The 27,931-nt window shown below is 34.6% G+C and overlaps 4 protein-coding genes across 4 annotated transcripts in view; 2 read left to right on the top strand and 2 right to left on the bottom strand.

The window, feature by feature from the left end:
- Nucleotides 1–393: 393 nt before the first annotated feature.
- Nucleotides 394–3,061, bottom strand: LOC117113677 (cytochrome b-245 light chain-like). Its single transcript, XM_033257092.1, has 5 exons — nt 2,805–3,061; nt 2,389–2,455; nt 1,757–1,831; nt 1,457–1,540; nt 394–899 (listed from the first exon to the last, which is right to left on the bottom strand). Exons 1-5 carry the CDS (start codon nt 2,869–2,871, stop codon nt 659–661), a joined length of 534 nt encoding a protein of 177 aa, XP_033112983.1. The 5' UTR covers nt 2,872–3,061; the 3' UTR covers nt 394–658.
- A 290-nt stretch (nt 3,062–3,351) lies between these two features.
- LOC117114086 (DNA replication factor Cdt1-like) lies at nt 3,352–11,559 on the top strand. The gene is made up of 10 exons (XM_033257629.1): nt 3,352–4,116; nt 4,703–4,867; nt 5,566–5,741; nt 5,949–6,137; nt 6,469–6,629; nt 7,941–8,050; nt 8,237–8,563; nt 8,705–8,817; nt 9,933–10,021; nt 10,502–11,559. The coding sequence occupies exons 1-10, from the start codon at nt 3,406–3,408 to the stop codon at nt 10,657–10,659; spliced, it is 2,199 nt and encodes a 732-aa protein (XP_033113520.1). The 5' UTR covers nt 3,352–3,405; the 3' UTR covers nt 10,660–11,559.
- LOC117114104 (dolichol-phosphate mannosyltransferase subunit 1-like) lies at nt 11,386–16,713 on the bottom strand. The gene is made up of 9 exons (XM_033257653.1): nt 16,531–16,713; nt 15,884–15,983; nt 15,607–15,640; nt 14,692–14,768; nt 14,325–14,350; nt 14,095–14,190; nt 13,822–13,890; nt 13,315–13,429; nt 11,386–12,466 (listed from the first exon to the last, which is right to left on the bottom strand). The coding sequence occupies exons 1-9, from the start codon at nt 16,644–16,646 to the stop codon at nt 12,362–12,364; spliced, it is 738 nt and encodes a 245-aa protein (XP_033113544.1). The 5' UTR covers nt 16,647–16,713; the 3' UTR covers nt 11,386–12,361.
- Nucleotides 16,714–16,840: 127 nt separating this feature from the next.
- Nucleotides 16,841–27,931, top strand: part of LOC117114095 (CMP-N-acetylneuraminate-beta-galactosamide-alpha-2,3-sialyltransferase 2-like) — a 25,261-nt gene continuing 14,170 nt past the window's right edge. Inside the window, exons 1-2 of the mRNA XM_033257641.1 lie at nt 16,841–17,085; nt 21,517–22,256. Coding sequence (XP_033113532.1) covers nt 21,564–22,256 — 693 coding nt within the window. The 5' untranslated portion in view covers nt 16,841–17,085; nt 21,517–21,563. The remainder of the gene's footprint in view (nt 17,086–21,516; nt 22,257–27,931) is intronic.

Below are 27,931 nucleotides of genomic sequence, written 5' to 3'. Positions count from 1 at the left end.
AGACATTTGGTAAACTTGCAAGGGAGACCCTAAACCCCCTGCAGGAGTAAAGGCTATAATTTCGTCAGGGTACACTGCTGTTTTACATATCATTTTTGTCTTGGAAATGGGTCAACCATTTTAATAATCTTAAAATAGTACATAAAAAGGAACATAACAGCTAAAAAATGCATAACGGCTATATACAGTATAAAAGATATGTATAAAATTCTAATACTGAATGACTTTCAAAAGACATGTTATTAGTTAGACACACAAATCTAAAAATTTGCTGCATTTCATATAAATCACAATTAATGTACATATAAATACTGTATTCATATAGAAGTATTAAAATAAAAATGGAAAAACAGATTTTTACAGTGTAGTTGTACAAAAATTGTGATGCATGCATTTTTTTTTCGTATACACATAACATAAAATGATTATTACAAAAAATTGATATACAATACGTCTATTGACATCATATTAAAAACAATAAACAAGATTTCTTTATTATTATCCTCTTCCCCCATTTCGTAATACAAGAAAAAAGTCTCAAAGACTCACAAAAATTATTTTTATAGAATTGCATGTACTAATTCTACACTTTTAAAATAGCACTATGCCAGCATTCACATTGTTATGATTTGCTTGTGGGATTCTATATTTCCTACTTTCAGATGTTATTTCCTTCGATGTTGACTGCTGCAGCTCTCTCCCCCTTAGCCTGGGGTGGACGAGGGGGTGGGTTCATCGGGGCATGCTGGGTTAGCGTCTTCTGCCTCGCAAGACTGCTCACGCTCTCCGGCCTCCATTCTTCACCTCCGAGAGCTGCCACGAAATACATAATAGCCGCAAAGAACAGCGAAACCCCACTCATGATCGTTGGTAAACAAAACACTGTTGGAACTGACATTCTAATATAAAACATGAAACAAAATAATAATGTTAAAAATGGGATTATTTTTTTCTTTTGATATAAATCTCCCTGTTTTCATATGTCACTTCACATTTCTTGTTCTGTAATAGTACAATTTATATCCTACTTAACATTATATTGCTGATTCACTATGATTTTGAACTTTAACAGGAAGCTGTCCAATACAATACAACAAAGGTAGTTACATGAGTTCCTAATGGATCAGTAATTATTGAACAGAGTGATCTAATCATTTTACATTATTTCCAAAGTGCATTTAATCATTATTATGGTTATTCTAGAAGAGGAACACCTTCAACCCTACCCACTCAGCCTACAGACGCTCAATTAATGCTACTCCCATACCATCGTAGATCTTTCCCTGTATCCAATTGAAGAATTTACAACATAAAATGAGTTTCAACATCATGATATTTTATTATCGTAAACTGAACAGACACAGAGTTTGCAGGTTTAAAAAAATACTACAGTAGTACAATTTAAAAATTTAATTACAAAACAAAAATATTTAATCCAAGTGTGTGCGCTACTTACAGTAAATACAGTACAAATCGAATGAAATAACTTCTGCTGATTGGTCCTAATGCATCAACAATTGGTGAGATTTTGGATTGAAATCTGTAAACACATGGAAAACACTTGGTTTATTAGAGACACATAAAGTAGTTCCGAGTTGCATTGTCTCCTGAAAATTGGAGTTCAGCATTCTGCACTGTAGTTGCACTCCCATAAGCAAGTTAAAATCTCATAGTACACAGCATACCATCTTGTACTTCATTCATCTATTTTGAAGCTTAGGTGGTTTGAAAATAATGAATTTATATGTAGGCCTACCTTCTTGGGACAACCTTTCCATTCATCCTTGTACCTCTCGGATATTCTAAAAAGGTGACTAATACACCAGCAACTCTAGTGCAGTACAGTTAAAGAAAAACAATCTTCGATCTTTATTCATGAATATTTTCTTTACTGTATTCAACAATACGGTAATGGTTGGAGATTTGTATAGCGTATAATATATGGTTTCTATGCGTTGATGTTACACAAAACAAAAATCTAGCGCTTCTACGGAACTCAAAAATCAATAGAACAGACTATTGCAGAGGAGGAACCATCACCATTGCATTGTTTTCTTGCAATTTGAAACAATCATGACATAAAACATAGTAAATGGCAATATCCTATACAAAAATATATTGACATACATATTTTAATATAAAATAAATAAAACAAAAGTGACTCAAAATAGAGAGAGATGCCATATTAATTCAACATTTCGATTTTAATAAAGTCATCATCAGTTCTATTTTATTTTGAACATAGTCAGCGCAACTTTTGGTTTTTGTAATATAATATTACAAAAAATATTCTCATATAAATCATCCTAGATTACTGCCAGACAATTAACAACACAATTTGCACCCAGATGATGACTTTTAATTTATTATACGCCTATCAAAGGATACATGCTGTAGTAGGCAAACTCCTTTCCAGAAAAGTCGAATGAACCAACGATTCCTCCCATCACTAGAACTGAAATGAGATAAACAAAAACATATTTTTTTTTTTATAAAACAATATGTAATTTTCAATTATAAATTTTAATGAATTTCCAAAAAAATCAATCAAGGCTCAGCCAGTATTCAGTAATGTATCACTCAAGAAATACCTTCTCTGCTTATTAATATTAATTAGGCCTACTACATTATAACGATAGTTCATCAGAAGCTCTAGTGAAATATTCTTCAATACAGATTTCTGTCACTTTTCCCATCAACTCTGTAGATTTCTTTATTTATTTTTAACAATAAAATCCTAGAGACAGTAGGTCTAGGCCTAGCCTAGCAAGAAGAAACGCTTTCAGTTCATTGTTTGCACTTACTGATTCCACTGACAAAGGCGTGTTCGTTGGCCCACATAGCCCATTCCCATTGCGATGTCATTCCCATTTTCGGTGTTTATAATTCGACTCGAGCTGTCTTTGGATCAGTACCAATTGCAGAACTAAGGCCTACAACGAATATATTTGACAAAAAACGTTGACAATAGATTTAACTGTATTTAGGCCTAGATCTTCGAGGATATTAACAACCTATTCAATCCCAATATTTTCATTTCCGCGTTCCTCATCATATGACCTTTGACCATTTCTGTAACATTAAAGGGACGCTTAAAGACTATTTTATTTAATGTGGAGGGTGTCAATTAAATATTATTAAATGTACTCAGGAAATAATATACACTTTATTCTAATACAGCATAGATTTAGCTTAAAAATATATTTTAGTATAATTACGAAAAATATTTTGAGAAATTTAAGTATATTTATTAACGTTATATTAATATGACAAACATAAAATGTTTATTATATGTAATGGAATAGTCTGAGCTGAGCATGTGACTGGCTAGCGCGAATAATCCAATTTGACAACAAGAGGCTTGAGCGATTCTTCTCAGTGGAATTCTTCGCAGTACGTTGTAAAATGGCTCAGACTAAAGTCACATTTTACTATGGATCACGTAAACGGTCGCTTGATATTCAGCCGTCAAAGCGTAGAAAAGTTACCTATTCGAACAGTTCAATGGAAGCATCTCCTGTATTTAATGAGGATAATATTGAAATAAGTGGTAAACCAGTCTTTACGTTCAGCCAGCAGAAGCCAGGCCCCGAACTTCAACAATCAGCTGATACAAACCCGAAACTCATAGCGGCGGCAGCTCAGCCTACAGTGGTCCCTACTCAGACGAAATCAACCAGGAAAAAATCTTCAGTAAGAAGTCGTCGAAAACCAAAAACGAAGAAAGGAGAAAAGACTGGATCTTCCTCAATAAAGGATTTCATGTCCACCATAACTGGCTTACAATCAACAAGTGATGTTGAACTTCGGCTCTCAGACACAGGTTCTGAAAGTTCAGGTCCAAAGTTTGAGATAACTGAAGCCAATGACGATCATGGTATCCCTCGCACACCCCCATCAACACCAACTAAAAGGGGTAAAACAGTAACAGCAGTACCAGTTGCACTAAAACGAAGCAAGACTATTTCGAAGGAGACTTCATCAGAAGACTTAAGTGGCCCGGAATCTGTCCAATTTAGAACCTATAAAGTGGCAGGAAGAAAAACGGCAAAGAAATGTTTGGATGGTGCTTTAGCAAAATTCTCTGTGGACGAAGAATCAGCATTACAACAGACGGTACACGACTTAATAATGTATTGAGGTGTAGACTAGGTTTCAGTGGTGGCACTAGCGTGGATTTGGAGGGAAATTTCCCCCCCTCTTCAGCCATGTATGCACCCGTTGTCCTCTGGAGCTGTAGCTTGGTGGTTAAGATGCTTGCCATATCCAAGGATTCTGTTCTTTGGGGGTTCAGATCATGTGACAACAGGATGTTTTTGTCTCACAACAGCTAAAAGTAAAATAAAAAAGGGAGTGGAGCATCATAAAGAGACATAGTTTGACATCACTTCCAACCTCTACTAAGCGGCGAAACACTCACCATTGGCAAAAAATTAAATATTATGAATGGGACAAGACAATCAGCATTTTATCTTAATTAACCAATTCTAATCTAATCAGACAACCCCTGTTGGCCCAATTTTTGGGGCAACCAAACAGTGCCTCTAGGCATTAAATGTTGCATAAAAAATATGTAGTTTTTTAAATTAATTTTCATTTAGGACCTAAACATATTGTATTACTATTATATGACAAAATATATGTCTAAGTTTAATATTCATGATCTATGAATGAAAATAATGCTTATGTTTTTAATTTTTAGCCTACTGAGGAGTTAAGTGCTTCTACAAAGGTTTCACAAGGTTCTAAGCAGATATCATCCAAGTCTGCATCTCTACTGAAGACCCCTATGAAGGATAAAGTGGAAAATATGATAAAGAAAGTTGCTGTAACAAATAAACAGGTTGCTGTTGTTAGTGAAGCGAAGGTGAGGAGGGAGATGCTGTATAGCGCCTACAATAGACCGCAATTCCTTTCGCTACTTTGGGGCACTCCCTGTGAGTGCTCAACGACACGGCTCTATCTGCTGATTGTCAGTGGTAGTCTGAACTTATTTATCGTTATTAAAAATGATCTGTTGAGCACGCATTGTGAGTTGCGTTCTATTTACATCGCGTCTGCCATCGACCGTGGGGCGTAGTGAGTGCCTGACTTAACACGACACAGCCAAAGGCGCAAACAAGTAATCAAAAAATTATACCTCTCAATTTCTTATTTTTGGGATAACATCGAAGAACTTATAGGGTTTTCCGCGATTTACGTGCAACAAAATAGAATCGTTGATTTGGCAGTAAAGTAATCACTTTTAGGAGAGGGCGCTTTAGTTGTTGCCATGTAAGGTGTTCGCGTCACGCCAAACTTTGTTACCAAGTACGTTTTGATCCTTTATTTTAAAGAGCGCTCATTGTAAATCGTAAATTGTAATTGTTACGCGTAAGGGTAAAGTCGCGCGGTGTATGCTATGGTCAAAGCGGTCAAAGTTGCAAAGTAATCACTTTTGCAAGAGGGTGCCATAAGCTGCGTTATTACAGAATTTGCATGCAGAAATTGCGGAGAACACTATCTTCTGTTTATAAGATCTTTGGATAACTAACAAAAATGTCACATTTTTTTTCCTTTCTAAAGAATGCTGCCAAGTCATCTGCTCAAGTGATGAGAGAAAAACTAGCTAAATGCGGTAAACTTGAGGAGTTACAGAAGCGGTTGGCGGCAGTAAGGGAAGAAACCCAAAAAATAAAGGAGGAAGATGCTCAAAAAGCTCTAAAGAAGCAAGCTCCGAAAACCAAGGATGAAAGCAAGATGTAAGAATATTTCACTCATTTTTTATTCCTCTGCAAATAAATACACTGTACACTTTGTAATGTAATTTTGTCAATGAGAGGTAGGATTTGCTTACTGCAGACCTGGCTTTCACTGTTAATGGCTGCTAAGTGGTTTTGGTATGTCAGCCTGAATACTGTAATCTAAACGTCTGCCTCATCTGAAGAATTTGTACACGATTTTCTCAGAATGCCTGCATATCAGAAGTATCACTCTCTTGCGACACCACCACCTGCTACACTTGCACTGCCGTACAAGTACAAAATTCTTCATGAAATGTTCCGCAGTATGGATACTGTTGTCAGCATGCTACATAACAGATCAGAGCAGTGTACATTTAAGAAGTTAAAAGATGCTGTACAAGAAATGTGTAGAAAGTAAGTGAAAGTATATTTTGTCAAATGTTCAAGTACTGTTACACAACACTTGGCGTATCTAGGGGGTGCGCGGGGATGCACGCCCCAAAAATAATACTCTCCCCCTCCCTCATTGAAAATTTTGGAAAGAAAAAGAAATATGCTGAAGTAGTTAGAAATCACCTTTGCGAACTAGCTCAACCTCACCTAATCATCTATCTCCCCCCCCCCCCCACTTCAAGATGTCCCTATTCTGGCAATGTATTATTTTGTTTAGATTTGATTTGTAAAATGTGATTTTTTTTTTTTTTTTTTTGCTGCATTTAGTGATGATTTTTTGTCTTTACCACAGAACATTCCAATTACACCATGTTGGACAAATCAAGAAGGTGTATTCAACGGCGTACAACTTTTGCCAGCGAAAGAACTCAGCCCAGCAGCAGCGTGAACGTAGCAAGGGTGAAAGCGATTATCAGCTCAACATTGATCCTAACGTCTCTCTGGGTGATAGTGGTATGTTCCATTTGTTATTAAATTCTAAGACTGGCTCATTGTGTTAGAATTTTTAGGAAATCCTATTAACTTTTTGTCTGTCAAGCAATGTTGAACATATTTTGTGTGATAGTTTTTACAACCAGTCAGATACAAATCACAAGTCTTTCAATGGCTGTAGAAAATCTGAAAATGCTTCATAAACATCTAATAATGTACAGTATACTTGGAATTAATAATAATTCATTATATATATTTATTATAGAATTTCTTTTACATAGATTATGCTGTGTAAACATATTCACTGTACAGAACTCAGTTGTGTGAATGTTATTTAATTGAAAAGCTAAATTTTTTTGCTCTTGAGATGATGGATATGAAAGGTTAAAAATAAATTGAGTTATGTTATTGAACATACTGGATTATATATACTTATATATAATTATATACTACAACAAAAATTCATTACTATTGCAATGATGAAAATTCCTCATTTTCCTTCAAGGTGGGACTGTTACAAAAGCTGGTCAGCCACGTGTCATTGCTTCGGCACTGATAGAGCGAAGGAACATCTTATATGCCACTGCTTCAAGATGTCCCTATTCTGGCCGTGTATTATTTTGTTTAGATTTGATTTGTAAAATGTGATTTTTTTTTTTTTTTTGCTGCATTTAGTGATGATTTTTTGTCTTTACCATAGAACATTCCAATTACACCATGTTGGACAAATCAAGAAGGTGTATTCAACGGCGTACAACTTTTGCCAGCGAAAGAACTCAGCCCAGCAGCAGCGTGAACGTAGCAAGGGTGAAAGCGATTATCAGCTCAACATTGATCCTAACGTCTCTCTGGGTGATAGTGGTATGTTCCATTTTTTATTAAATTCTAAGACTGGCTCATTGTGTTAGAATTTTTAGGAAATCCTATTAACTTTTTGTCTGTCAAGCAATGTTGAACATATTTTGTGTGATAGTGTTTACAACCAATCAGATACAAATCACAAGTCTTTCAATGGCTGTAGAAAATCTGAAAATGCTTCATAAACATCTAATAATGTACAGTATGCTTGGAATTAATAATAATTCATTATATATATTTATTATAGAATTTCTTTTACATAGATTATGCTGTGTAAACATATTCACTGTACAGAACTCAGTTGTGTGAATGTTATTTAATTGAAAAGCTAAATTTTTTTGCTCTTGAGATGATGGATATGAAAGGTTAAAAATAAATTGAGTTATGTTATTGAACATACTGGATTATATATACTTGAATATAACAAAAATTCATTACTATTGCAATGATGAAAATTTCTCATTTTCCTTCAAGGTGGGACTGTTACAAAAGCTGGTCAGCCACGTGTCATTGCTTCGGCACTGATAGAGCGAAGGAACATCTTCCACAGTAACCTCGTCGATATCGTTAAAGAACATCACAAGGTAAGCTACTGATTTGTATCACTACACACTAGGTGTATAATGGTCATCTTCTGTATGTGCAGGATTATGTATTCATGTAGACACTAGACAACTCTTGAGTATGTGTAAATCCACTGTGTGTGTGTGTGTGAGATCACTTCTTTGATTGTACCTAACTTTAATCTTTGGATGTCATTTTGTTTTTAGGAATTTCTCGCAAGACTTCCACAGCCAATCTCCATTCCTGATAAGCAACTTAAACGATGGCATCCAAAGTTCCCTCTGGATCAGGTTCCTGACATCCAACCAGATGACCTCCCTCAACCACCTAATGTCCTGAAGTACCATACAGCCAAAGATGTCCTAGACAAGGCCAAGGACATGATGTCCCCGAGGGTAGCTCGAGCTCTGCATCTGGTGGCAGAAAACTCGGACAAATTCAAGAATGATAAAAACAAGCAAAAAGGAAGTGATAAACCATCAACATCAAAAGGCAGCGAAGTAAAGGGAGTTTCGAAGTCACTTCTGGATAGGGTAAGATAATGAACTTTAAATGTAATTTACTAGCAGAAGTGCTTTTCTGTCTGTGTTTATTGGCTTATCACGGGGCTTAGGCATACAAGCGTTTGGTTCCCTGTGTACAGTTACTGTATTGAAATTTGTTTTATTTTCTAGATAAGAGCAAAAGAAGCGAAGAGGATTGAGCAACTTCTTGTGAGGGATCCAAAGGAAGACAAGAAATTAGCAATGATGGAGAGACTTCCTGAAATGTGTGGTATTATTAGAAAGTATCCTTTTTATGAATAAAACTTATTAATAATTTATAATTATTGTCAGTTGCAATTGCATCAGTTGTCCATACCAAAACCCTTTAGTGTATCTTGGTATCAGGTAACCTCTGGAAGGAAATAAATGTTAGTGCAAAAATGTCTTTATAGTTTTAAAGTCTTGTAATGCATGCATCAAACATCCTAGGTAATTTTGTCTGATGTATTGTCGTCTAGTGTAACCCTGGTATTCTTAAAACAAACTTTAGTCGTAGTTCAAGCTACAACTTAAAAATTGTAATTTTGTATGCTTATAATAAACTTCGACTAGCACTACGACTAAAGGACACAAACCTACTAAAATGATACCTCCACAGGCTGATTTTTTTAGTCAGCCTAGGGTCAAACTAATTTAAATCGCCGACATGAAATATTTACCCCATTAAAAACGATTGTATAAGTAGATCTGATGTATCTTCGGTATGTTCAATAAAAGCGACATTAAGTTTAGCTTCCAAAAGGCGAAATTAACCTGTTTTGCTAGGCACCTGTGATAGTTCCTGATTTGCACAAAATCCCCACGCATTGCAGTCACAAAATGGCGCCGCTTGTGCTCTCCAACTATTGACAACTAAATTTTCAGTGACTGGTCAAATTCTCTATGGTAATAATAACTAATTTATACTGTAGTTATTATTATAGAAAATTAATTAAGCGAATGATGGTCTATTATGAATTATGGGGAAATATGTTTTTGAACCACTGACAACAGCTTAATATTTATCCGTGTTTACCGGATCTCTAAAATTTTGTCTGCTATTAAAATTAGTTCAATTGAAGTTGAATTTGCAACTAGGACTAAATGAAGTTCTAGTTCAAAGTTCGACTAAGGTTCGTTTTAAGAATATGGGCATTATTATTAATTACTTATTTTTTATCACTGTATTGGTCAGTTTGAAGAACTAATTTTGTACTTAATAACAATGAATTCCATTTGTTGGACAACCACAATTTTAAATTATTTAATGTATTGATGAAGCATATGATTAGTATATAAATGCTACATATTAAGTACAGTATTATTGTTTCAGCCTATTTTAATGGTTGTGAAGTCAATTCCTTAATGGTTCATTCAGTTTCTTTTTATCGGAGAAAAAAGCAGCTTTACTCATTGAATCAGCTGTTGACAAGTTGAGGGAAAGCAGTAGATCCAGCCTTTCTCAAGGTAATCCTCAGCCAGGAGGCCAGACCCCCCACCCCTAAATTTTTAAAATTATAAAAAAACAAAAACAAAAATAGGAAATTACAGTATAGTATAATAATAATATTAATGTCATTTTGTTAGGCACACATATCCATCCCTAGAAGGGGTGCTCGCGGCGCCGTTTTCCACCTGCCGAGTGTACATGTAGCCATTTTCCGCATTAATATATTCCGCATTAGTATATTCAAATTGAAGTCTTGAGAGTGCATTTCCAGCCATCTAGATGTGCTATAATCATAAATGTTCTTACGTCAGACCAGGGTAGGGCTGAGGCAGTGAAAGTCCCACCCTGGTCCCTTCTATTTCAAATTCCTAGATCTGCCATTGTGAATATTTTAAGATGTACAGCGCCCTCTCGCATATTTTGATCAGGGTGTCTATCCTTCATGGTCCTTTTACAAAAGATAATTCAATTTAATATTTTCTTTGGTTTCTTTTCAGTGGAAGCTGAGGAGCATATTAACCTTTTAGCAGAGATGATACCAGACTGGATTAAAGTTGTGAATTTGCGAAAGGAGAAATACATAAAAATTGACAAGAAAAAGGAGTTGAATCAAGTGAATGCCAAGCTGACGCAGCTTATCAAGGAATGCAAGTAAATCATTGGATTAAGTCAAGTACTTAAATATGACAAAAATATGGAGCTTGAAACAGTTGAGTACTGTAACAATTTAATGCTGGCTATGGAATTCTCAACATTGCACCAATGGTTAAAATGTATTTTTTATAGGTAGCTTAACTCAAGTTGAAGCAAAGCAAGGCAAAAACTTCTATATGCATGTATGTACTGTGGGTTTAAGTAACAATAATATACCATATAGAGCTTAGGCAAACAACTTAAAACCTTGAAAGGTTATGGAATCCAATATGTAGATCTTTTTAACAATTGTTTGACTATGGCTACAAAATAAGCATTGTCAATAATTTCATTCATTCTCAGCATCGGGTTTTCGCATTAGATGTTTATTTTTTTATGACAATGATATTGTTTTTGAATAACTTTCTATCCCATATATGTTCTTATGTTAATTATTAGGAGCAATTTGAAATAAAGTTTATCAGTATTTTGATGTGGTGATGTAGATCTATGCAAATTGTATTGTAATTGTGTTTTGTCAATGATTTTTTTCAGATTTTTATGTACTTGTAATACAATAAGATTTTCATTGGTTTCAAAGAATGACCAAATATTTACAGTAGATTTGTTTTGTAAAATAGGTTAATAGTGCATATTAGGTAATTTTCAAACCTTAGCAATACAGTACATTAATACTGATATTACTGTAAATTTATAATTGTTTAATACAAATGAAGACTCATAAAAATTGCATAATTGGATAATTTATTTTCATTTCTAGTCTCATACTCTTGTTAATCTTGATAAAACATATTGTTGAAGTTTTATATTAATTTTTTATCTGTTAAATATTTTGAATAGTTCTCACTAATTATATCTGTATTGTTGCATGTCATGCAATAAATAAAAAATTGAAAAGTTACCAAATCTTTCTTTGTAGTCATTACTCAATAAATCATATGGGGCATGCCATCCCAAAAATATGAAAATTGATTTTTCATTTATTTATATCCTCCCAAGATTTAAAATGATGGGTCATTTAATGGAATTATACAATATGGACACTTTTTATACTAATTACTCTAACATACAGTACGCTGGTTTTGGGATGGCATGCTTCATATACAGTGGTATAACACAGAGGCCTGGGCAAGTAAGATACAGTGGGGTATGCTACAACATTTTTGATGGTTTAAAATCTGTTATGGTCTTGCTGATATATCATGATGACCGCGTAGGGTATCCGCCGCATACAATCTTTGCGTGAATGTTGTAACTCTTCTGTTGACAACCGCTGCACGTTGGTTACAGCATGCACGTAAAGATTGTACGCAGCAAATACCCTACGCAGCGCTATTTACATGATTTTTTTATTACTTTTTAGCCAGTGACGTCACGGTAAAATCGTATATAACTTCATAAACAATTGCCAAAAAACGATTTTAATGTTGATTCTATTAATGGCATATCAAAATTCCCCTCTAGAACAAAAAATCATTTTGCTAGTTCTCTTTTAAGGTCTGAACCCGGGCTTCAACCAGTGAGAGCTTTTCATTTGAGTTTTCTATTGATATGGTCTTTGTAAAAAGCTTAGTAAAACACACATTTAAGGCACACAAAAAAATGCATCTGTTTGATGCCCGCTATCAAAATAAAATAAACAATACTGTGCTGACGAAATTAAAAAAAATAATGCAATAACTTGAGGTTCCTATATACAGCATCTATGTTGTAGCAAACAAGGTTAAAAGTCCTTTTACAAATCCAACAATCTCATTTCCACCAAGTTTAGATTCACCATACACTCTGTCCACAAATGTTATAGGAACCTGGAAAAATAGATAAATATGTAATGTCAATTTAATAGAAAGCCCTAAATGCTTGAGGATGGTGATAGCATTATCTGTAGGAAGGGGAAAAAACGTATATACATAAAGGTAGGAGAATAACCCATAACTTGCAGCGTCATTGTGCTGAATTGCGTATGAGCGTGGTCTGTGTCTACCTAGCAGCCGTAAAGAGGCGCTTCATGGTAGCTACATGTTCACATCATTCCACAACAACAGGAGCTGAAATGAACCATCGCATCGGGGTAACCACCTACTCTTTCGAAAGATGCAATGGGTTTTTAAAGTGCACACAAGCCAGATGTATACACTGGACCTCCATTTTAAGTCCTTATCCAAGAAAGCTTGGTTTTACCAACCCAACCCTGGGCAAGCAGCAGCTGGACCAGCGCCAATGTTAAGGCTGTAGTTGGCAGAGCCCCTGCCTTACTGCTTTGCCATTCAACTTGCCCAAAGTATTTTCAACCATTGGGGAGAGAATAGTAATTCAGTCAGTACATATAAGCCATCTCTTGCAGGCAGGACAGTCCAGAGAATGAAAAGTGAGAAGCTCCCATGAGCTCCCTTCAGCAAAAACCTGGAACTTCGACTTTAAGGGTCTTGGGACATCAATCAGCCATTATTTTATTGATAACAAAAATTAATATACGCCTTTTGAAAACATAAAACGCCAGAGAGGACGAGCGATTTTCCCCGCACCCCTCTAGTCCCTACATGACCAATGCCCCAGTGTAGCAGAGCCCAAAGAAGCCTTAGTCAGGCCTGATTCATACGCCACTGTTTGACAGGGAATGGCACACTTGCGAGCTAAGAAATAGATTAGTACATACCTCTCCAATAGTGTAGTTTAACTGCCTCGCCCGAACAATCATCTCCATTTGAAAAACATAACCTTTCGACACACATGCCTCAATTAGATTATGTAAAACGTCTTTTTTATATAACCTGAATTTAATATAAACAAATAAATTGGTTACTTTTCATCAGCATTCATAAGTACATTTGTTTTTTAAAAATTTAAGTCTTATTGGTGTTAAACTTGGCATCTGCAACATTTAAAAGATGTACTGAAACCCTTGTATATCTGTGGTAGAAAATGAAAAGTCAAAAAATCTAATTAGTGAACACTGAACTGTCACTATCTGTTTCTCATTAGAGGTTAATATTTTCCATCACTTTAAATATGAAATTTACTGTTTTAATTGAGTGTCAGAGAGTATTTATATCAGATTCTTACGCAGACAATATATATCTTAAAAGAGAATAAAAACTCAATAAATAGCTTTATTTACAGCACTTCATACATACAATCAGCAGACAGCTTTTATGATACTTACCTAAAACTTCCAGTCAGATCCGATGCTCCTGGTCGCAACAATATTTGAGTCACATAATTTGCACCACGACTTCAAAAGAAAATATAGAAAATCATATTATTCTGATGCTATTATTAAAGTCAGACTTCGGAGAAAAAAAAATGTTGATATGTTGTATATCTTGCTAAGATGCTGAAGAGATGTTTGACAAGGAAAAAAACTTGGGAACAGTTAGTGAGATGCAGAATTATTAATCATTATAATCAATTCATTGTTACATTGATTATAAGTCACCTGATAAGTTTTCGTTTGAAGTCCCATCCGTAAACGCCACCAGTTCCTGTGTACCTTGTTCCTGACACAACATCAAAATCATTCTCCTCTTGTTTTCTGTGTGTAAAAATAAAACATCTTATTAAACCATAAAATTTAATACTAAACTACTTTGTAAATAAGTAATTGTAAGTTACAGTGGAAGCATTATGTGATATGTTAGGCTATGGAAAAATGTACAGTACACTTACTTTATAAATTCTGGAATAAATTTTGGCTGAAAAGAAAATTGTAGATTAATTTAATAACTGATTCAACAAAGTTAAACTGCGGTAGAAGAGAGCATCATGCAAAATTTACAATAACAAATAAAATGTTAATTATTTAATTATTTGAGTAATATGCTGACAAGAAAAAATGATTACTGGTCTCCCTCCTGTAAATTAAAGACCACTTTTGGGACCGGGGTTTCTGTGGTCTTTAGCAGCTTTGGTCTCTAATTAGAATAATAAAGATATAAGACATTGTTAATATGGGACCAAAAAAAAGTGGTCGTTAATTGGAGGTGGTCTTTAATTGGAGGGGTCTTTAATTAGAGGGAGACCTGTATTTACTCACATGATGCGATAGATCAGCATCCATAATGAAAATGAAATTGCCAGAAGCATGCTTGATTCCATGGATATATGCCGTCCCTGAAAGATACAATATAGTTACATAGTAAAAGTAAATACAGTATAGTCACTTTATGACTTGTGAAGTGAGATGTTTACGGTTGTGAGAAAGATACTTTCACCAGGGTTAAACCCACAAACATGAGCATAATGAACAATTTTACTAATTCTCACCACATAGTATTGCTAAGGTTCCACAAAACATCAGTGTAACTAAAAAAGTTTGATGGACTCTCTGGAAAGTTCTAATATCTTTATCATCTTTATTTAAGTAGATATATAGTGATCACTGATTTGTAAATATATCTGAACCTTAAATATACATTTAAGCCCATATCTTTGTAAATGTGGCAAATACAAGACAAACCAGTCACTTGCAAATATCAATTTTTAGTTAATACGGCGTTAAATAGTAAAATGAAAGCTATAAAATGGTAAAATAATCATTTAAATCTGACATCTCGTTATGAAGTTACAGAAGTTTAAACATACAGCTGTTTAAAAACAATATTTGTGGAATCAGCTTTCAAAGTTTATGATTTTGGCAGCAACCATTACCAAATCATTAAAAATGATTGTTTTTTAACATTGAAAATGGGAAAAATAACAGCATAGCATGATATATAGATATATAAAGGTTAGTTTAGTGTAATAAAATTAATTTCAAATATTGTGACATTTACAGCATGTTTTGGCCATTATCTCTGAAACAGGATTTGCGACGAGTGACTGGTTTGGTTTGTCTTTGTCACAAATACTGCTTACATACTGAACACTTAAGCACATATATTTACAAATCAGTAATATTACTTTTGCCAAATTATTAATTTATATTTAATAATTTCTAAAATTGAGTTACCTAATCCAAGTTTTTTGGCTCTTGGTCGAAGTACCTGCAACCATATGATAAAAGCATAACTTTAGAACAAAATAACAGTAATAGGTACATTAAAAAACAAATTTTATCATTTCTTAGTTCAATAGAAAATACTTATACAGTCTTTTTTTAATTTTAAAAAAATTAAAAACAGTATATGCCTAGGCTTCTAGGGTTCATGGCTAACCACCACTCATCCCATTAATTTTAGCTGGAAAAGGTTAACCACTGAGATAAAATCCATGGTTTGCCTACATACAATTTTATTTTTTCCGTAAATATCCTGCAATTGTGTAGCAATCTCCAGGGTTCCATCTGGGCTTCCATCATCTATGACTAAAATCTCGTAATCATATCCACTGTTTAAAAGAAGCAAAATGATACAGGTTGAATTATTGCAATATTTAGAAAAATAAACAAAAGAAAATCAAAGGCAACACTTTTATTTTTGCATTGTATTAAAATGTTTTGGTAATTATTTACACAGTAAATGAGGTCGAGTTGACTCAAATTCCTACTACTGCCTTCATGGATTTGAAAAACCTGGGCTTCAAAATGCCCAGCTCGCCCCAGGTCAGTTTGCGAAATATCCTATCATGTTTCAAAATGTCAGGCTTTTTTAAACACTGGGTTGTAAAATGCCTATCATTACTCATTTATCATGATGAGCATGGAGATAACATAAACGCTAGCAGATCCTTTTCCTAGTTTTGAATTGGAGTTTTTACCGAAACCTAGGCCTAGGGCCTAGTCCTACTTTTCCTGCGTATCTAGGAGTGTCGGCCTCACCCGGCCAGCAAAACTAGTAGGGAGGCTATGCTTTTTACATCACCTGGCTAACCCTATTCTATGATAGCTATCGTATGTATTCTATTACCTAACTTAGGAATTATATGCAGCAGTTACCTTTCCGTAAATGACTTGACTAAAAGCCAGATAATTAGAGGTAAGTTTTCTCTTTCATTGTAAGTAGGAAGCAGAACCGAATATTTATCTTTCGTTCTCTTTCTTCGAGAATCCATAATCGAAGATACGAAACTTTGTTGTGTGAAACAACTGATACGTGTAAAAAGACAGTACCAACTCAAGCGTGTCAACTCGAGCGAGCATCTGGAAAAATTAGTGGGTTGGTGTTTTGTAATTGTTGTATAGCCCCCTCTATAATTTATTGTCACGAAATAGTCGGCCATGCATGCAGGAGTGGAACCAAACCTGGAACCAAAGATCGTATAGCGCCGCTGCCGCTACTATACGATCTTCGGTGGAACGTGGAACGTTCACTAATGAGCGAGGAAGTTAGAAAAGGAGGTGTCAAGATTGAGAGAATGTAGTAACATATAGGCCAAGATCTCCCACTGTGGATAATAAATTAAAATCAGTGAATAAGTTGTTTTCTAAAATGACACTACAAATTAGAAGACTCTGTAAAGGTTTGTGAGAAACACATGAGTGACACGTACGGTAAGTACAAGTACATAATAAATAGGCCTAGCTAGGCCGACTACAGCGTCAGCAAGTTGATAAAAGTAGGCTTAGGGCCTAGCCTGGGCTCTGACTAAGTAAGGCGCCCCTACGTAAGTGGTACGCTTGAATGCACTCTGCCATTTAGTCAACACACACAGTAGGAGATGGTAGTGTACGAGACTCGGCTACGCTAGTATTATGAAGCACCAGACAGGTTAGGCCTGTCAGGAAAAATTTGGTCCGGGACCAAAATCGGTCCGCCGGATCGATTTTGGCTTTAAAATTTTTAAGCGTTATTCATATTTGTTTTTAATTAAAAAATAATAGATAAATATCTCATCTCTTAATTATTATATATTTTTTATTGTAAAAAATTAGTATGAATATTTTCGCTCTTCACGCCCAGTAGACGCTTGGTGTAAAAGTTAGAAAAGAAGTTAAACGATTTGATCGTAAATTGTGTTGGTCCACTTTAGTATATTTTTTACCTTTTGTTTTGGTTGTGTTGCTTGATGCCGCGACGAAATTATTGACCCCTTTATCTTTATTGTATGACCTAATACCCACACGATAATATGTAATATTTAAAACTAATAAATCAGTCTCTGGGATGGATGCAGGATTTGGCGGTAGGGGGTGCGTAGAAAAAATAAGGTTAAGTACATGTAGATTGCCGGAAATGACACTTTTATAGTAAAATTCATCATCATCACATCAGCATTATACTAGTCATAATGAAGCGCAAATTGTCATGATATTTTATCAGCGATTTTCGGTAACCACAGAGATCTAATTAGTATGTGTGATATACAATTTAGGGGGTGCGATTACATCCCCCCTTCTGCATCCGCCCCAGGGTCTTGTGTTTCATTTTAGGCCCAAACCTAGGCCAAGCACGGCTGCCAAAAATGATGCGCCTAGGCCTAGGAAATTCATCATTATGAGTGTGAAACAATCATACCCTACGGGCAGCAGACGTGTACGCGTTACAAGCGACAAGGCCGACGGAACAATTTTATCCAAGGGGGACCGATTGTGGCAGCCAAAATCTGTCCGCCGGACCCTTTTGGCCCGAACCAATTTTGGCATGACAGGCCTATCCTTGCTTTCTTTTAGGCCTAGATTTGTATCTGTGGTGTTTGTGTTTATTAACCCATTTAGTTAAATTTCTGCTAGGCAATATTTATTCATGTACAGTATATAGAATTTTTATAATAATATTTTTATTGTCTTTTCATTTGTCTTCATCTTCTGCATTATAAATGGAGAGGGAATATATCCCCACCTAAAAATTTAGTCAATAGAAAGTAGAAATCATTTTTTAATGCATCCACTTTAAAAACAGAATACTCCATTTTTATAGTGTGGTACTGAATTATAACAAGAAAATATAAGGAGAGGAATTTGTATGGTCTTGCAATCGTGAAGGCCAGATATAGGCCCTAGATGTTAGATGTAATACATTTAAATGCTAAAAAAAAAACAAGGTTTATTGTTTACTGAAACTAACTTGTGACCGTAACTATGTTTTTGTAAGGATTGTCCATCTGAATTAATTTCATTTTCTTTCATCCCAGCTGTGTTACTTTATACGGCCTGGCTATACTTAGGAAATTGGTTAAAACACATGTTAATATGTATACTGTACTATGGTAGGCCATAATGTGTATGCAAGTTTATAATTGAACTTTTTAGTGCATCCTGTTTTTGGTTAAACAAATTTGTTTTAACTATCTCTGATTAATCACTCAAGTATGTTTGTAGTATTCAATAGAAACATGTTATATTGTAAATATATTGAAAAGTTGAATGTACATGAAGAAAATTCAAAATTGCTAAAGAATTAAATCAAATTTACAAAAAAAATTCCAAATTGCCAATATTAAAAAATACATTTGCAAAAAAAAATCATAGGTGCTAATAATTAAATAATACAGTATATTAATATTAATAATATTTACAAGAAAAATTCATAATTCCAATTAAAGTCACATAAAACAAGATTAAAAGGATTATTTTATCTATTAAATGACTTTAACAAACTTGGAACCAATGATCTTGTTGAGAATATTTTGTTAATTCTCGACCCTCACACATGCCCTTTGAAAAAAAAATAGAACCCTTTTAGAAACCCATTACAGTACTTAATGTATCCCTCTAAAATAGATAGGGATGTTGTACTTCCTTCCACATCCCACAGACAGATGAGATTAATTTGTAAACTGCATAAACTGTTGGAGGATTGGCTACTTTAGTCAGAATTGCTCGATCTACTGAGTACTTTTAACAACATCTTGGCCAGACTTGCAGCGCTTATCAGTAGGTTAAAATTACGACATTACAAACTGTGTCTTCAACATTCTGTTCTTGCTGGCAGGCAATCCGGAAGGCAACCAAACATGATACAGTACAGCGTAGGCCGTGGGCCTACTAAATGCAAGTTTAATCTTTATCCTGTGTACAATTGGTTAGAAAATTCATTTTCTGATATACCCTTTCAGATGATGTAGTTTTATTTTTAAAATACAGTTTAGTTTAAATTATATGGAGAAAAATTCAGGACAATTTCCTGTGTTTGAATGTTTCAATTACAAAAGCATTACATTTTTATTAAGCATTTCATATTACTGAATCATTTTGTAAGTTGGCTCAGTAGGCAAGTGATCTGTCATTTCCTTCCTGCTGTGTTCTATTTGAGTTAGTTAAACACTGGCCGAAAACAAGTCTATCTCATCTGTTGTACTGTAGTGTTGTTCATGGTTAAGTACAGTAATGTGAACAGATGTTAATGAAATATTTCTTACGGTTAGATGTATTCACATTTGTACTCTCCACCACTCTTCAAAAAATCATCCTTTCTTCATAGTGTAGTTGTTCAGTTATCTATTTATAATTTACTGTAATTTGTTTATCATTATCTTGCTACAGAGGTACCATACTGTAGATGATATTCAAGTAGAGAGTTTATGATAAAGATATAACAGCATATTAAACAACGTTCCATATCCTGTTCTTGCTCACTTAGATCCACTTATTTATAGCTCTTCCATCATTCATACTTCAAAGCTCAAGTTGTATGGTAACACTCCTATAGTTGATGCTCTAGAACTCTGAAACTAGGCTAACAGCTCATCTATTTAATCTTTTTCTTCTAGTGTTAATTGACATTTTTCTTGTTTCTTTCTTTGCCTCACTCACTATCAAATTGTATGTAATATGCCCATATATGGGTTTTTAATTACAACATCAAGCCCATATATGGGCACATCACACAATTTTGTCATAAAATTTGATAGTAGGGAGCTTTCGTTTTTGCGCGATGACGCAACACTAGAACGGATTCACTAATGCGTGACCATCCTAGTGCACATTCTGTGCACAACGTAGATTTGGTCAAATTGCATCTTAGAATCCACACGACCATAAGAACTCAACATACTCACATGCGCAGATGACTTTATGTGACGTTCTACGCCCTACTGTCGTCGTGCATTCGAAAGCTTCTTAGTGTGGACTGAGCTACCAGTTAAACACATCTCCCATAATTCGTACACTATTCCTGATGTCTCAGTTCCTTCCATGAATCTATTGGCCTCCATCTCTTGTTTTCCTTCCCTCCCCTACTCTATACCATCGAAGAGCAGTCATTGAACCCATCTTTCCCTACAAAAACATTACATTTATTATAAAAAAGAATTAATTATTCACATATTCTCTTTCTTACATAGTGGCAGCATTGAGTTTCTTTTATGCAAATAAATTATTGCAAAAATCAAGGTATCAGTTGATTATAATGTGTAAACACAATGTGGGAAATGCCATCTGGTGAATACCATACTGTATATGCCTCTACCGAGAACATTATTAATTTATTTACATAATGCTGGCTATACTACTTTACATTGATTGTGGAATTCTGATTTTATATTATAGGAAGGACTACTGTAGGTCATACCATATTAACTAAGACCTTGCTCACAAATTTATGTTAAGAGAAAATACTATTCTAGTTTATCAATACAGTGTACTACAGTATTTTACAATACATTCTTCCCATATGGGGCAACAAAAATGCAGTTGATATAAACTCTTGACAATCAAACCCACAGCACAGGTAGTGACACATTCAACTGAATTCAACACTAAGTCTTGAATTTTAATTTAAAAAAATAAATTATTTTGTAGTGTAATATGCACAGCATATAATAATCTTGTTTAGTATTTAAATTTTAGAAGTGATAACTTGAAAAATATTTTTAATAACAATTTAGCATTTACCAGTATTTATAGTACGTAGTTTTAGAAAAAAAAACCATAGGTTTTAAAATACAATTTTATTTTCATTTTTAAAACTTCAGTAGTGTTTAGTAAGTTTTTAACACTTTGTTTATTTATAATTTTTTTCTTTTTTGTTCTCCATTTCTGTAGGTTTTTCCAGTGGATGCAAATAGGACTCAACCCAAACAATTTTAAATATGAATTACTTCAAGCTTAGGACGTTGGTGATTATTTTGATTTTAGTTATGTTATCATTTCTTTTCACTTATATTTATATAAATGGTAACTATTTTCGACTGCCTACGGAAATTGAAATTATGAAGCAATCTCCAGGAGCTTTGCCATTGAAAGTTTTCAACCAACATTCCCACAGAATTGTAAATAATATATCAAGTTTAGGAGATAAAAAACAGTTCCAAATAGGGAATCAAGAACAGGATTCAAATACTTCGGAAAAATATGAGGAGAATCATTTGAAGGACATTCCAAATGAAAAAGATATTCCAATCATAAATAATGCGCAAAATGTTCATAACCAAGAGAATCTACTAAAGCAGCAACAGGTTCTAAAACAACAACAACAACAACAACTAAATACATTTCAACAAGAAAAACAAGAGCATATTTATAAACAACAAGTAGAAACTGGTGAACAACAGCATCTGGTTGGACTGAATGTTCCCATCAACAAAGGCAATACAGCAACCAAAACGATAATAGGTGAAACAGTTGCAAATGGACCACCTAAACCAGTTGCGCCTCAGCCATGCAATCGGCTTTGGGTCAAAGGCAAATCTAAATGGTTTGATGAAAGATTTAATGGGGCGATATCGTCAGTCTGGACCCGAGATAACATCAGGCAGTCTCCAGACGTTACCAATTGGTGGTTGGTATGTATACATTTTTTTTTCACTCTAAATCAGCGGTTTCCAAACTTTTTGGCATACAACTCAATCAAGCATTCACTTCCCAGGATATTAAAAAAATTATTAACTACTCAAAATGTGTCATTAACTAATAAACAAAGTAAAATTATTAATAAAAATTTTAGCAAGATAAAAAATTCAATGTTTTTTTAAATCATTAAATTAAAAGAGTGTTGCGAACCTCAATATATTTATATTGTTGTTTATCTTATTGTTTGATATTTTATTGTAATTATTGTATTTTACTGCAGTTAACCATGTTTCAATGTTTTTACTGTCAATATGAGTACTGAATTTCCTTTTTTGGAGCATTAAAGTTTATCATATCTTACAATATTTTAATTTTCCTAATACAGGTATTCCAGTTTTATATATTTTGATGTGAGACTTTTTTTTTTATAAAGAACCCTTTCCTTTAGGGGAATCGTGGGAATGCTCCCTAGGGATTTTTTTCCCTAGATGTCTGAACATTCTATGTTAGTAATTGTATTTTCCTTCTCTTGAGAATAATTTATACATTATGCAAACTTATCTTGTGCAGCATTACTATTCTTTGATCTTATCTGACAGTGCTTGGCAAAGCAACAACGTATCCTCAAAGTTAGAGCAGCTCATTTTATTATGATAGAATGATATTTGCTGTAAAATAGATCTAGGGGAGTTTGGTGAATGTTTAGTGAGAAAGCTACAATAGACCTACCTTTTTAGTTGACAATATTACAGTATGCTTGAGAATTTGGTCCTTGAGCCTGAGAGCTTTGGAAATGCCACAGATGTACAAGTATTGAGCATAATGCATGGGACTTGGCAGGTCTACTGGCAGTGGCAATAACATTGTTGATAACAATATTGTTAAATTGAAGCCGTCATTATGTTGGACACAATACCAACTGTATGTCTATATGTGAAGTTCCCTATGAAAAGACAACCTTGTTCAATCATAAGTTGCTATCTCATTACTGTAAACCTACAAATATATACTGTAAGGCCCAATAAAAGAATTATTAGTTTATCACCCTCACACACATGTCTGGTACTGGAAAAAAAAAAGTATTTGTTTTTTTAAATTAGTAGATATTGTTTGTATTATCTTAATCATGTACAGTATTTAACTTTGAATATCAATGCACCAGCTTAAGGTGACGTTTGGCTTTAGCAAAATAAAAAATCATCACTTTTCCAGCCTAGATTTGGTAAACTAATAATATTTGTTATGGGCCTAATTGCCTGACATATTTCAAACATGGCTATGCAACACAGAATGGTAAATTCATATTTTAATGGACCTGGGCCAATATTTGGTTAAGCCATGGTTTCAAGTGCACTTGAAAGTCAAAGATTAAATTTTTACTTTACTTTAAATCATTTTTAAATATTTTATTCACCTAATACTGTACACTATACCATAATGACCATTATCTGTTTAGTTAACAGTTTAAATTAATGTAATTATATTAACATACTGTAATTACATATTATATGATGTGTATGCCATGCGCATTGTTTATGAATTTACCTTTGACATAGCCACATGTACAGTGCTTGAATCTGCAAGATAGCTTATTGGCTGATAGCAGCAGTGTCATGAAATTTATTTCTGATCTTTATTTTTATCCTCTTTCTTAGTAGTAATGCAATCTTTACTGTACACATACTGTAGTCAAGACTAAAATAAATGTGTTCTGTTTATTTAAATGATAATGCACTGACCATGGAGTAATAAAAATAGACTTACAGAAGGTCAGTGACCCTAAAGTGCCTATGGCAAGATTGAACCAAACACCTCAGTACAGCAGGGAATATAGAATATCTCGACCAGAGGTTAGTCCACTGCAGGCCCTTTCAAATATTTATTATCATTTTTTATTTGGCATTTAGAAATTGACACATTCTGTATCCCATCTGAATTGGATCAATATACATATTTATGGCATAAAGTACACTTGAAGTTTGAATGAACTTCTGTGCATTATAATATGTGTAGATATTTCTCAAAATCAGATTTTGAAATTTTTCCAAACTTTCTGGAACAAAAACTAAAATATTCTCAAAATCAGAAATGACTACACTCCATATAATTAAAGTAAAGAATATTCCCACCCACTGAACGCATCTTACTGTACTCGGGTAAAAAGTTAAAATCACAAACCTGTAAAACAAGTAGATCTCAACTCATTCGTACCACTATCCATTTTGAAATACGTTTTAGTGCCTACGGTAATTATAATTTGTTGTTTTGTCTTGCACACTGTTCTGTGATGTAATGTACCAACTGATTTTCCAAGAGGACATGAATAAAAAAATCTTGAATTTGTATAATTTGAAACATTGTTAAACCATTAATTTGCATTAAGGTATGTAAAAAAATAATTACCATTACCCTCTGAGTTGGTCCGGTGCAGAGTTACTGTACTCATAGTGCAGTGTCCCATACTAGGGTGGAATACATTCCCTGCAACATGCCTGGATACCGTATGAGAATAATACTGTACTAATAGCAAGAGGATGTGAGGGATACAGCTTGAGGGGATCGTATTATTGTCTTTATTAGGCCATTTTGTGGAAGCATGGTCACACACATGGGTACCTAGATGTATTCTGAGTGACCCCCCTGGGGCAGAGGTCACTGTAATGTATTATTAACTGGTCATGTACTATAACTGGTTAGTTGATTGATCTTATATTATACATTAAATCTGCAAAGACACTGTACACAGCAACATAAACCTACAAAAGAGACGGCAATCGAAATTGAACATGGGAGCAAGAGATCTCAACTGTTCAGCTACCACCAGTGTAGCCGACTGAGTATGGAGATATTTATGGTGGGCAGAGGTGGGCGAGGCCACCCAGCCTTGAAGTTTTCTGCCCAGTCTAAGCTAATTTCATGGCCCTCAACGCACACTTATTAACTCACTTTTCATTCCTTAAAATCCACTGTTATTAATACTTAGAGCTCAGTTTATTAATGTTATTACCTACCCACCCTTAAAATGTCTTATCACCCACCCTTATTTTTCTACAGACTACAACCCTACTAAGCTAGCTGCTCTCAGTCATCAGTCGCTCAAGCCTCAGTAGGCCAAGGGTCACTGGAACTCTTGAAAGTGTAACATCTTTTACATGTCTCTCTAATTAAAGACCTCTCTATAGACTATCCCAGAATGAATAGGGGCCTACTTATATTTTTCTAAAAGACCACATTTGCTGTACAGTAAAGACCATGAGAATCTTATGTAACTTCTCAAAAGTATAAGAGGAGACTATAATTCATCCCAGTAGCATTGTATTGTATACAAATATAATACAAACAATATACGGACTGATAATATATTGGACTATATTTGCTAACCTTGATTTACCTCTTAGTCGTAAAAATGTAATTATTGCTTTATTAACTGGTGACATAATCAGCAATCTGATCTCTCTGTAATTATGTTTCCAATACCAATATGTGTTAGTAAATTCTCATTGATTATAATCAGTAAGGAAGACATAGCTCGTGCAAACATTATTAGAAAGTTCTATCATAACCTCAGGTCGTACTAGAACTGAGCCTTACTAGGGAGCTTTCGTTTTGCACGGCGATATGACACGAGGACGGATTCACTCATCCATGACCATCATACATTCTTTGCGCAATGTTGATTAGGTACAAACTGCATTCTAGAATCCTGGCGACGAGCATTCAGCGTTTTTGTATGTCCATATATGTAGGTCATATCGTAGTGCAATGAAATGCTCCCTTTTCACAGATTCAGGGGCGGATTTAGTGGGGGGGGGGTGGCCTGGCCCCCATTCCCACCCCCCCTTTTAGGAGGTAAAAAAAGAAGGAAAAAAAAAGAAAAAAATGATAGCCCAGAATGCCTCAAATGTTATGTTCAGGCGTCTAGAACACAAACATTTCGCAGGGAATGCCCCGGACCCCTATGACAGTGTTGTCTCAATCGGCCCAACTTTCGGCTCCCCCTTTTGGACATTTCTGGATCCGCCCCTGACAGGCATCTCAGCCCCACCACAGTTGTGGTTGAGGTGGTAAAATTTGGGGAAATTGTACCTCTAGTATGCCGGATATGACACTTTATATGTAAAATTCCTTATTATCGATCTAATTAATCGCTGTGATGTACCATAGAAAATTAGCCCAGAATGCCTCAAATGTTATGTTCGGGCGTCTAGAACACAAACATTTCGCGGGGAATGCCCCGGACCCCTATGACAGTGTTGTCTCAATCGGCCCAACTTTCGGTTCCCCCTTCCGGCCTCCCCCTTTTGGACATTTCTGGATCCGCCCCTGAGATTTGCAGCACTTTCAACGACAGAACAAGGTGAGGTAGATGGTCAGAACCTGTACACTCCTACTGTAGCATAGGGACATGCATGCTAAATGAAATAAAAAATGGAACTTAAAGCCAAGTCCATTAGAGGCCCAAGGTGTGACTGATTAATAACACTACTGTAATGCAGTATTATAGTCAAGTTCTGAGGACTCTAGAGAATAGAGGCCAATGGAGCTATTATTTCCTGAAAAAATTTGCCTGCAGGGCTGAAGGCAATTTTTAATGGTGGTCTTCATCCGTGTTAACCAGTGCCATTGAGCGAGATTTGTTAGGTCCGCTATGTACGTTCAGAGCTAGGCTAGCTAAAAAATATTTTTGCAATGTAAAGCCCCAGCTTTCATTGAGCTTTTTTCAAAATCGGAGACACTGTATCAAATTAGCGCTTGATCGGGGATGGGAAAATATGTGCAAATGAATGTGATAACGTCACAACTGACTTAATAAATATCCAATACTGAAATATTGAATCAACTTTGACTATTTTTGGTCTTTAATATTGCATGTGTTTGATACTATTGATTTTGTTAATTATATTCAGGAATTCAGAAACAAAAACAAATCAATAAATATTGATTAAGAAACTAAATGCAATGCATTGAGACTTTAGTAGTGTCAGCTAATTAATTTAGCAAAATTTGGTTTATGAGAAAGTCACCCCAGCTTCTGGTGCACAGTCAGTTTAATTAATTAATATTATTTTGTCTCCTTATTAATTATTCCAACAGATTATTACTACTATGAGACATACCGTAATAAATTGCATTCATTCTATTTTTAACCCTTTAAAAAAGAATCTCAGGTATTGTTTATGACAATAAAGAGCAGGAACTTGAACATTGAGTTAAGCCTTTCTTATTGAGTTGTAGCCGCTTGAGAAAGTCGCCTGTGTGGATGAAAGCTCTAGCAAAATTTTGTGCATTAGACTGCTTAGACACAAATATAATTATTAGTGCCTCATTATGTGTTTGTAATCGAGTTCTATATCAACACAATGACTTAGATGGAAACCCATTGTCATACTGTAGTTGTTGTCATAGTCATGGTACGTGGATAATCTATTAATAGAGGTTTAACATATGCACAGTACTGGAAGATAATGATGATACAGCTTTAAAGCTTGTTTCAAATTAGGTTTTTTTTTTTTCTTCCTTCAGGGAGCAAAATTAATTTTTGGGAGGTTTCTGCTCCACAAGCTCGAGCTTAAATTGTATTTTTTATGCAATAGTTTGTGATGCATACCTAACATGTGTACACAGTTAAACAATTTTATATATATATATATATATATCTGTCTCTTAT

This window comes from Anneissia japonica, unplaced genomic scaffold (assembly GCF_011630105.1).
Source record: "Anneissia japonica isolate Jap-2015-1 unplaced genomic scaffold, ASM1163010v1 scaffold288221_len503873_cov180, whole genome shotgun sequence".
In the NCBI taxonomy this organism is placed as follows: domain Eukaryota; kingdom Metazoa; phylum Echinodermata; class Crinoidea; order Comatulida; family Comatulidae; genus Anneissia; species Anneissia japonica.
The sequence above is the reverse complement of the archived record's forward strand: the minus strand, read 5'-3'. Positions and strand labels throughout refer to the sequence as shown.

Excerpts from the sequence above, each read along its gene's own strand:
- LOC117113677 (XM_033257092.1), bottom strand. The coding sequence starts at position 2,871 with ATGGGAATGACATCGCAATGGGAATGGGCTATGTGGGCCAACGAACAC. Across the intron at positions 1,832-2,388 it reads GAGTTTGCCTACTACAGCAT|AGTTGCTGGTGTATTAGTCA; the intron begins GTATCCTTTGAT and ends GTACTGCACTAG. Across the intron at positions 1,541-1,756 it reads GGAAAGGTTGTCCCAAGAAG|ATTTCAATCCAAAATCTCAC; the intron begins GTAGGCCTACAT and ends ATGTGTTTACAG.
- LOC117114086 (XM_033257629.1), top strand. The coding sequence starts at position 3,406 with ATGGCTCAGACTAAAGTCACATTTTACTATGGATCACGTAAACGGTCG. Across the intron at positions 4,117-4,702 it reads AATCAGCATTACAACAGACG|CCTACTGAGGAGTTAAGTGC; the intron begins GTACACGACTTA and ends TTTAATTTTTAG. Across the intron at positions 8,051-8,236 it reads TCGTTAAAGAACATCACAAG|GAATTTCTCGCAAGACTTCC; the intron begins GTAAGCTACTGA and ends TTTTGTTTTTAG.
- LOC117114104 (XM_033257653.1), bottom strand. The coding sequence starts at position 16,646 with ATGGATTCTCGAAGAAAGAGAACGAAAGATAAATATTCGGTTCTGCTT. Across the intron at positions 14,351-14,691 it reads ATGCTGATCTATCGCATCAT|CCAAAATTTATTCCAGAATT; the intron begins GTGAGTAAATAC and ends TTTTCTTTTCAG. Across the intron at positions 13,430-13,821 it reads GATCTGACTGGAAGTTTTAG|GTTATATAAAAAAGACGTTT; the intron begins GTAAGTATCATA and ends TATTAAATTCAG.